The sequence below is a fragment of the Silurus meridionalis genome, chromosome 11, assembly GCF_014805685.1.
Source record: "Silurus meridionalis isolate SWU-2019-XX chromosome 11, ASM1480568v1, whole genome shotgun sequence".
NCBI classification, from domain to species: domain Eukaryota; kingdom Metazoa; phylum Chordata; class Actinopteri; order Siluriformes; family Siluridae; genus Silurus; species Silurus meridionalis.
Window position 1 is genome coordinate 9,175,555 of NC_060894.1, and position 11,502 is coordinate 9,187,056.

The window sequence follows — 11,502 nt, forward strand, 5'->3', positions numbered from 1 at the left end:
TGTTTTAACTGTGCATTTTGGGTGCCTAGGAAACTATCGGGTCTAAAACGGTTAAATACAAATAAAAAAATATATTTTTAGTATTATTATTATATAAAATGAGTACACGTACACACACACACACACACACACACACACACACACACACACAGTCCAATGTGTTACATTGAGGAGAATATGTAGGTTCCTGCTGCCCCCTGCTGTCAAAGCCGCAAAAATACAATTTTAATAAAACGTGAAATGTTAAAAATAAAACCGTAACATTTTAACACAAAATATAACTGACAGCTGCTCAGATGGTCGCTGCTAAAACATACACCAATAAATAAATAAAGACTGTTTATTTCAGATCAAGTTTTAATGTATAGGTCAGTGTACCAATATAACAATTATCCAGAATAATTCTTACATTGTATCTCAGTCAGAATCAGAAACTCTCTCTCTCTCTCTCTCTCTCAAACACACACACACACACACACACACACACACACACACACACACACACACACACACACACACACACACAATTACATTATAAATACACTTCAGAGTGAGGTTTTGTAACAAAAGCCATAGCACTTTCTTCCTGCATTAGTTTTCCTGGTTTCACATAAAATCGTGCAAATCAAGCATTATGCAAACCTCACAGACGTAACAGTAATAGAGAATAGGTTTCATTTTCATACATAAATCTCCATTACTGACTTCCATACAGTAATTCCTACAATTTCTTCCTTTGATCAAATCCTAAACAGGACAGCACGCACCTTAATAATCTGTACACCCTGAGAGTGTGAATACATACACCAGCAACTTAATCATAGGATTTGTTCAGCAAACCCCTATTCTGTCAGTATGTATGATAATGAATATGCATAATATTATAATCAGCTAACGAGTAAGTCTGGGTGTGAACAGTACAATCTATTATTTAGCAAAACTGCAAATTGTTTTATACATTAAAAATCAGTCACCAACATCTTTGCATATCAATGAATATTATTACCGACATTAAAAATTATTGATTGTTGAGAGGCACTTGTTTATTTAAAAAAAAAAGAAAAAAGAAAAAGAAACGAGGACAAAGCTCAAATGGTTTTCTCACTAGGTACAGTGCAAAACTGGGAAACTAATAAACACCTGATCACAAAACCAGGACCAATTTTTTCTTGTTATCCTTGTATTTTTTTTTAGCAGTGTGCTTACGACAATGCCCAGTGTAATACAAAATAAGTGTTACAACTCTTTTGTTGGTTGTAAAACAGGATGTTTACCGAAACCGCAACAATCAGTGTAGAAGGTCAATGCAAAGACAAAACAACCCAAATAACAAGCACAAAAAGAAGTGTGTTCGAAAGTCTACAAAGCAGCTGAAGACACACATTGAAATGAGATTTTTTTGTCATAATTTATCTGCCATCAGAAATCCTTATTTGGTTCAGTCACGTTCTTAAATTATTCTTCTAAAAATTAATTTTTCTAAGCTTACCTGTATTTAATTTGTATAAGATGTGCTATATTAATAGTTCTGCTTCTTTTTCTTCTTCTTGTTAATATTGATACGACTACTATATCATTTATTGTTATATCAACCACAATTCCAAAAAGGTTGTGACACGGGAAAATATCTCAATTAAAACGGAATGCAACGATGTGCAAATCTCATAGACCCACAGAACAAAAAAGACCAAAATGGAAAACATATCAAATGTTTAAACTGAGGAAGTGCCATTTTAGAAAAAAAAAGTAAGGTCATTTTGAATTTGATGGCCCAAACCCACAAAAAAGATTTTGCAACTAATTGGCAGCATGTCAGTAACATGATTGGGTATATATATTTATAGTGTATCTTAGAGAGGTCGAGTCTCTCAGAATTAAATATGGGCAGGGGATGAACAATCTGTAAAAATCCGCTTTTTAACTTGTGGAACAATTTCAGAATAGGTTTCAATATAAAATTGTGAAGACTTTGAAAAGCTCAATAAGCAAAAAATTAAGAGAATAGGGAGAAATTTCTTGTCGCAAGGAACAATAGTAAAAAAAATGGTATGTCTGTGATCATTGGGGTCTCACAGAGAGGGCTTTGGGGTACTGCATTCAAAACAGTAAAGGTAGGAGCTGAAGGTACACAGTGAGAAACGTGGCGCTGTACCAACTTTTTGGAGATGTGTTACGAACATCAAATTCAAAATGATCTTTTTCCTCAGTTTGAACATTTGATATGTTTTCTATGCTCTGTTGTAAATAAAAAATAAGGGATTTGCTAAATGTATGAGATTTTATGAGATTTCCCGATTATTGCATTCTGTTTTTATTTCTATTTTACACGGCATCCCAACTCTTCGCAATTCGGGTTGTATTGCGATACGCGACACCTGGCTCAAATTATTCAGATACATAGAAACACATCAGTAAGTTTGGATCATCTGTCTGTCCCAAATGCTAGTATATGACAAGTTAAATTTCGAAAATAAACAGATCACACAGCTGTTTCATGTATTCTGTGTATCTCTCATGTATCTCACACGCTCTCAGTCATATTAGAGAAGTAAAATCGTGCAATGACTCTAGTGTTTGGGACTTCCTCTTGATTCTTGTCACAACTGTAACACACGGTGCTCTTACAGGAGTCTTAAAAAAAAAAATCACAGTTAGTTCAACATCTCTAAGCTCAGATGCACTCTATAAATGCACTTTTTTCTTTTTTTAGCATAATCCATGATAAAACAAAGAAAAAACTACTGAGGGGAAAAAAAAAAAATACAATAATAAAATGAGAGCTGCTTTGATTCTGAGTGCTGATCACGTCCAGTGGAATGCTGTCTGACCTGAGAAAGCCGCCAATAACACAAGCCTTCACACCATGTAGTCCAGCTCAGCGTTCATCACTGTGTACATCTCATAAATGGCGTCCACGGTGGCACTAAAGTTCACCAAAAACTGTCGAATGTCCGCCAGGCAGTCTTCCTCTGTCACCACCTGACCTTTAGACAGACCCTTCAGGAAGTCTGACCTGTATGGTGCAGCCAGAAGCGCAGCCTAAAGCAGAGAGAAAACACTGTCAATTAACTGTCACTTTTGAACTTACACAATTTTTCTCCCCAATATTCAACTGTTCAGGAAGTTCTGTGCCCAAAGTAGCCTCATATTCCTCATCATGTCTGAAGGAGTAGAAGCTGATGTGGTGTTCTGCCATCCGATGCACTTAAGAACAACTTACTTCAGTCCTATTAAGTAGCTCTGTGTTCTGTTATGTAGCTCTGCGTTCCGTTATGTAGCTCTGCGTTCCGTTATGTAGCTCTGTGTTCTGTTAAGTAGCTCTGTGTTCTGTTATGTAGCTCTGAGTTCCGTTATGTAGCGCTGCGTTCCGTTATGTAACTCTGTGTTCCGTTAAGTAGCTCTGCGTTCTGTTAAGTAGCTCTGCGTTCCGTTAAGTAGCTCTGCGTTCCGTTAAGTAGCTCTGCGTTCCGTTAAGTAGCGCTGCGTTCCATTAAGTAACGATGCGTTCCGTTAAGTAGCCGTGTGTTTTGTTATGTAGCTTTGTGTTTTGTTAAGTAGTTCTGTGTTCTGATATGTAGCACAAGAGTTCTGGAGAAACATTGTTTTATCTCACTGTGTACTGTAAAAGCTTCTTGACTCTTTTGTCAATCCGATTCATGGTTTTGATATGTTGTGCGATCTAAAATGCTTTTCGGTTCTCCACAGTTTTAAAGACGGCGTATATGAGTTACTTTAGCCTCCAAGTCGTCTCAGCGATCTCTAATTTTCACTGATTGCATCAACAATGCTTTTCATGCAAAATGCTTCCCGGTAAATGTTTTTGTTTATCACACCATTTTGCTTAAAAAGTGTTCACATTCAAGATCAGCAGTTTTTTTGGAATATGTAAGATCCCTCTAATAAACTAATTTCTAAACCTGTCCATCCTCATCACTCCCAACGAAAACCTCAACATCTTCAGCTCTGCTACCTCCAGCTCCACCGTAATATGTCATCATCTACAGTCCATCATTAAAAGTTTTTGATAATGTGGAGAAATCTCTCTGCACAGGCATAAATCTGCGGAATTCTGTGGAAAACTGTTATGTAGTCTGATAAATCAAAATGTAAAATTATTTTTTGAAACCGTGGATGCCTCTAGAAGTCCTCTGGATTAACAACATTAATTAATCAACCTTCAGTTCAAAAGCCTGCGTCTATGATAGTATAGGGGTAAATAAGTGCCCATGAAATAGCCAGATTGCACATCTGGAAAAGCATCATTAATGCTAAAAGGTTTCTACAAGTTTTAGATTACCATATTCTTCCATCGAGATAAGATCTTTATTTAGGGACGATCTTGCATATTTCAGCAAGACAATCCTAAACCACATACAGCATGGCCTTACATTAGATGAGTCCGGGTGCTGAACTGTTCTTTCACCATTTGATAACATCTGTGGCATGATGAAAAATACAACAGACCCAGACATGTTGAAAAGCTAGAATCCTTTATCAGATAAGAATGGGACAACATTACAAAATACACACAGAATCCCCAGTTAACTTCAGAGGTTGAGTTACCATTAGTCGGGAATTTCACACGTCCACATGTGTCTCCTCTGGGTTCCTCCACCTCTCAAATTCTCAGATGAGTTCTCTCTACTTTGCCCCTAGGTGTGAATATGTGTGTGTCCTGAGACACCCTGGTGTCCCATTCGGACAGTTTTCAGATCCACTGTGACATTTGTAATAAAAAAAAATTAGGCTATTACTATTTAATTTTTAATTTACACTTAGCCAAATTTTAGGATTTTGGATCTTTTAATCCGAATCTTACTTTCAGTTAACACATTTTTTGTGTGTGTGTTGTTACAGGCAACCTTTGTTACACTGAAGCAATGCAACAAACTTTTAGATGCTGCACTGAACATATAAGAGCATATTTTCAAAATATAATTTTGGCATTGCATAAGCTTATTGAAACAATATCGTAATGCTGTAATCAAAGCAAAAGGTGTTCCAACAAAATATTAGTGTGTAATCTTTTTTGACCAGGCAGTGTATCTGTGTGGATCAAGGATATTATAGCTAACAAAAACTAGCCACAAACTATAAGTGAAAAGAATAATTCAATTAAAATGTTATTGAAATAAAAATATGAGTTTTCAAATAAATGAGCAAAATTGTTTAGATCCAAATCAGGGAGCAACTAAGCGGCCTCCCAAACCAGGCCCCAGCCAAAGGTCAACAGGGTGGCCTGCCCCCACAACTGGCTCATGCCAGGGCCTGACAGCGTGGCCTCTCCACTACTTGGGCTTCTCACACCAGGGCACAGTGGCAGGACCGCCCCCCATAACCTGCTTACGCCAGGGCCTCTCTCCACAACCTGTTCATGCCTGAACATGTGCTGGTTTAAGCAGGGGAACCTTCTGTGCCATGCATGATTTCAAACCATGACGTCTTAGTGTATTACCAACAGTAACCTTGGAAACGGTGGTCCCAGCTCTTTTCAGGTCATTGACCAGCTCCTCCCATGTAGTTCTGGGCTGATTTCTCACCTTCCTTGCATGGAGCCCCAGTCAGAGGGAGATTGACAGTCATGTTTAGCTTCTTTCATTTTCTAATGATTGCTCCAACAGTGGACCTTTTTTCACCAAGCTGCTTGGCAATTTCCCTGTAGCCCTTTCCAGCCTTGTGGAGGTGTACAATTTTGTCTCTAGTGTCTTTGGACAGCTCTTTGGTCTTGGCCATGTTAGCAGTTGGATTCTTACTGATTGTATGGGGTGGACAGGTGTCTTTATGCAGCTAACAACCTCCAACAGGTGCATCTAATTTAGGATAATAAATGTAGTGGAGGTGGACATTTTAAAGCAGACTAACAGGTCTTTGAGGGTCAAAATTCTAGCTGATAGACAGGTGTTCAAATACTTATTTGCAGCTGTATCATACAAATAAATAGTTTAAAAATCATATATTGTGATTTCTGGATTTTTTTATTTTTTAGATTATGTCTCTCATAGTAGACATGCACCTACGATGACAATTTCAGACCCCTTCATGATTCCTAATGAGAGAACTTGCAAAATAGCAGGGTGTTCAAATACTTATTTTCCTCATTGTACATAGTATAAATCGTTTAAAATAAAGAAGGGCTTTTTTTTTCTCAGATATGTTTATTTCACATTCTAATCATGGACTCAAATTATCTTTGCAAAAGTTCTTTTTATTTCCTAAAGCAAAGTATTTCAGTTTTCCTGATTCCAGTTACTAGTTTTACTCCGACACAACTTAACATTCCACAAACGCCCTACTATATGCTTGAATTGCATCCCGTTCCAATTTTATAAGACACTTTAAACTATGCTTCAACCTAATGAAGACATGCAGTACAGTGTGCAAATATCTAACATCAAGGAATTTTATATGATTTTAATACACTATTATATTACAGTGTAGTATGTTCGTATTATTTAATTATTTAATAATTTTAATAATTATTAATATTCGTATTATCACTCTGATCCCGTAATAAAATCACATTGATGTTTACAAAAACTGCTATTTGGCATGTGCCATTGCACAGCTGAATTCCAACTTGTGATGCTTGTATTTGTTCATATATTTATTAATATTTTGTTGTATTAAATAATATATCCTTTGCCATTTATTCCATTTAAACGTTTATGTAATTAATTCTGCAAAGCATTTCATTTTGTAAAAACATGGTTTGTATATAAACATTATATTAAAGCATATTGCTCTAGGATGTTTTTCATTTATGATACAAAATTGTTTCGATTTCTTTTAGAAGTGTTACCTTCCATAACTGGGCAATAGGGATATTATATAAAGATGCTAACGTATAAAAACTTGATGCTACGCAACCTATTGTGGATTCTCATATGGCCTTCCTAAATAAAGTCATTTATATTCAATCTCGAGCGCTCTATTTCTATCCCCTTACCTTAAAAATCTTCTGCACTATCCAGCCATGGTATTTCTTCAGCGCCTGTTCGTAGGCTTTATTGATATTGACACGGATGTGGTTGGGATTGTTCTCATCTCGCTCACCATCTGCCAAACTCTGCAGCAGGATCTGAATGAAGCGCAGGCCTCTGAGAAAGAGAAAAAAATAAACCAATTAGCAAACAGCGAAGGGATAGGTTACAAAAACAGTCCTCTAACATATTGAACACCTCCAGAACACAGGAAGGCAGGAAGAACTTGAATAAAACTTTGACAATTTGTAATATGGTAATGTCAGAATCTATTAGTAACACAACGCATGCTGATTTAGAAAAATAATCGATATCGAGTTATTGATACTGCTACAAAGTTGATTACTTTCCTATCATGGCATGTCCTGAAATATTTTATCTCTAAAATGTATATACAACTTAAATCAATGTCAAGGCCATATTTTCTTCTCACCTCTTAAGCCACATGAGTGCTAACGTGGCCCCTGCTTTTGGCCACTCAGACCCGTACATGGTCTTCTCAGCTTCCAGCATCTTCTGAAGCGTCTCGTACTTCACTGGATCAGAGTCATAGACGGCTTGGATTTTCTAGGTGGTGATATTAGAGAGAGTGCTCATATATATCTGTCTGAATGTTCGAGAAGGAGAAAAAAAGTGTTGCGTGTGAGGAGATTCGCACTTACTGTGATGTTGCCATTTATATCGGCTTTGATGGGAGCAAATACTTTGAAACCGAGAGAGTCTGTTTTGAAAAATAGGTGCAAATCAGTAAATAGAAAACTCTTTTGCACATTCAGATAAGCACAACATGAACTATAAACTGTGTCAGGGAGAAACAACAACTTCGCAAAAGTATAATTTGGGCAAAAGATACGTTTATTAGAATTACCAGCTTTAGAAACGGCCGATTTACATAAACGCTTTTTAGAGTTTATGTGACAGGCACATTTTAACATCCACTGCTCTGAGAAAACTTTGTGAGTCAGGTCTTCGTGGCCCAAATTTGGCAAAACACCATTACTTCAAAACAGGACAATCAGAAGAGACTTTCTTAGGCCAAGAAACACAAGGAATGTACATTAGATCAGTGGAAAACTATGAGTTCTAATATTATTATTATTGTGCAGTGACATGCCAGTCCATCTGGTTTGCAAAGTGGGACCATCATTTGTTTTCAACATGACAATGACCCCAAACACCTCTAGGTTATGTAAGAGCTATTTAATAAGGAGAGAGATGGAGTGCTGCATCAGATAACCTGGCCTCCACAATCATCCTGATTTCTTATTTTTTTTGCATGTTTGTCACACTTTAATGTTTCAGATCACTATACCTCATGAAGTTTGCTTGTAATCTTTGCAAATTTATTAAATGAAATAAAAATAAATTTTAAATAAATAATAATTACATGTACATAAATATTCACAGCCTTTGCTCAATATTTAGTTGAAGTACCTTTGGGCCCAATTACAGCCTCAAGTAATTTTGATTATGATGTTACAAGCTTGGCACCTATTTTTGGGCGGTTTCTTCATTCTTCTTCGCAGAACCTCTCAAGCATTATCAGGTTGGAAGTCTGAGCTCTGGCTGTATTGTTTGTAGAATTTTGCGGAAAATAATTAATTTAATCCAGTTAGGAATAAGGCTGTAACATAAAATATGGGAAAAATGAAGCGCTGTGAATGCTTTCCAGATGCACTTATATATATATATATATATATATATATATATATATATATATATATATATATATATATATATATATATATACACACACAGTACAGACCAAAGTTTGGACACACCTTCTCATTCAAAGAGTTTTCTTTATTTTCATGACTATGAAAATTGTAGAGTCACACTGAAGGCATCAAGGGCTATTTGACCAAGAAGGAGAGTGATGGGGTGCTGCCAGATGACCTGGCCTCCACAGTCACCGGACCTGAACCCAATCGAGATGGTTTAGGGTGAGCTGGACCGCAGAGTGAAGGCAAAAGGGCCAACAAGTGCCAAGCATCTCTCGGGAACTCCTTCAAGACTGTTGGAAGACCATTTCAGGTGACTACCTCTTGAAGCTCATCATGAGAATGCCAAGAGTGTGCAAAGCAGTAATCAAAGCAAAAGGTGGCTACTTTGAAGAACCTAGAATATGACATTTTTCAGTTGTTTCACACTTTTTTGTTATGTATATAATTCCATATATAATTCCACATGTGTTAATTCATAGTTTTGATGCCTTCAGTGTGAATCTACAATTTTCATAGTCATGAAAATAAAAAAAACTCTTTGAATGAGAAGGTGTGTCCAAACTTTTGGTCTGTACTGTGTGTATATATATATATATATATATATATATATATATATATATATATATATATATATATATATATACACACACACACACACACACACACACACACACATTATATATATATATTTTAATTATTGCAGGCCATTTTACGAAATTATCCATGAGAGAATTGAATGAAAACTGCAGTGATGAGTGAGCGATGAGTCAGCGAGAAACTTAGTTGCTGAAGTTTTGAGATATGAAGAGATGGTTAACACATTGGTGAGTGCGTGTAAAGTCAGAATTGCGATATAAAAAAGTCAGAATTCTGCCTTTTTTTCCCCTCACAATTGCGAGTTTTTATCTTGCAATTCTGACTTAACACGCACTCAACAATGTGTTAACCATCTCTTCATTTCTCAAAATAAGTTTCGCGCTGACTCACTCATTCTGCCTAACGTACAAGATGGCGGCTGCACCTTGATGACGTCAGGTTTCATTTAGTATATTCAGGATCCATTTAATATATCCATTCAATATAATGTGTGTGTGTGTGTGTGTGTGTGTGTGTGTGTGTGTGTGTGTGTGTGTATATATATATATATATATATATATATATATATATATATATATATATATATATGTGTGCTATTAATGCAGCACACATTTCTTTTTGACCATTATTATTATTATTATTATATACAAAATATATATAAATATAAAAAAGGCAAATTAAAACCTGCACAGCATTAAAGGTTTATTCATGACGCCCTTTCTTACTAATAATATATATATATATATATATATATATATATATATATATATATATATATATATATATAAAATCACTATATATATTTAATCACTAATATTTGTTTTACTGATGCACCAAGTCTAAAATCAAGCACCAAAATCTGCCACATTGCACACATCCGGCAATTAAAACCATCCGTGTGGAAACATAGCAAAGGTTCCGTTTGGTGTTCTGATGATTTATGTAATTTAAAACACTGTAATTCACTTAAAAAATGTACATGAATATCTTGGTTTTTGGTTTCACAAAAAAAAACATACATTTGCAGAAAGTATTAATATTTGTCTATGCCCATGTTGATTGTATAAAAAAATGTATTATTATTCATTAATAATAAATAATTATAAATAAATAACTTACATTATTAATTGATGGTGTTTTTTAGAATAAATAACAGATAAAATGTGCAATTAAGTTGCGATTAATCACGAGTTATATCATTACAATCATGCAATTAATTCAGTATACATATAAAATGCATTTTGTTTAAATGATTAATACAGTATCAATATGTGCTTAATGAATTCATTATCCTGGAAATTAGAGTAGCCTATCAGGGCAGCACATCCATGAATAACTAGTTTGTCCCAGACTTTAGGACCGTACCATTCCAGATTTCCTAGGGGAGCCTTTATTGGCACACTTATCTATTCACACCGCCTCAAGATTAAGTTTAATTTGCACTCCAAACAGCACACATGCTGATATCCAATGTTAATCTACACCACTTTACTTTAACTTTATTTGTTAGCACTTTTATTAGAATTCATTTTAACCCCATAAGCCCCCGAAAATGTCCACGTTCACATTCGCGAGTTTCAATATGGAGGAGGAGGAGTTTGGGTCTTGTTCCAATAACTTGTAATTTTGCTGCACTTTAGGCATCAGCTCGGATACTTAACATGGGCTAATCTTACTCACCGAAGAAAGACGGAAGATGGGAAACCGACTCCAGAAACGACTTTGTAGAGATTTCATTAGTATTGGGTAGCTCAGAGAACTGATTCTCTAATAAAATAGCCATTGTTAAATAGCAAAAAAAAAAAAGAACCGGAGGGAAAAAGGTAGGCTGCCAAAGAGCGTACAATTAACCCGGAACAAGCCGAAATGACACTTCGTTCAGCAACAGGGAAGTAATGGGCGGAGCATGTGCAGAATATTCAACAGGTGGAAGTGAAGCTAGCCAGTAAAGGAGAAGTATTTGATAGGGCAATTAATCTAACCAATAGGCGCCACATATGCAAATTGTGGGAAGACTATTGGTGAACAGCGAGCGCCATTGAAATATTGCAATTTTGGAATAGTTGTGGTTTTAATTGCATTATATAATGTATTGTAGATTTTTTTTTGTTCAAAGTAGCTACATTTAGCTTTTCTAACTTGTCACACTCATAGCATTCTCTCATTAGATTCACGAGGTAGTCACCTGGAATGGTTTTCCA

General features: G+C 35.8%; 1 protein-coding gene across 1 annotated transcript; it reads right to left on the reverse strand.

The window, feature by feature from the left end:
* Nucleotides 1-339: 339 nt before the first annotated feature.
* LOC124393949 (glycolipid transfer protein-like) lies at nt 340-11,194 on the reverse strand. Its single transcript, XM_046862022.1, has 5 exons — nt 10,982-11,194; nt 7,643-7,701; nt 7,414-7,547; nt 6,947-7,097; nt 340-3,039 (listed from the first exon to the last, which is right to left on the reverse strand). Exons 1-5 carry the CDS (start codon nt 11,082-11,084, stop codon nt 2,857-2,859), a joined length of 630 nt encoding a protein of 209 aa, XP_046717978.1. The 5' UTR covers nt 11,085-11,194; the 3' UTR covers nt 340-2,856.
* Between the last annotated feature and the right edge of the window lie 308 nt (nt 11,195-11,502).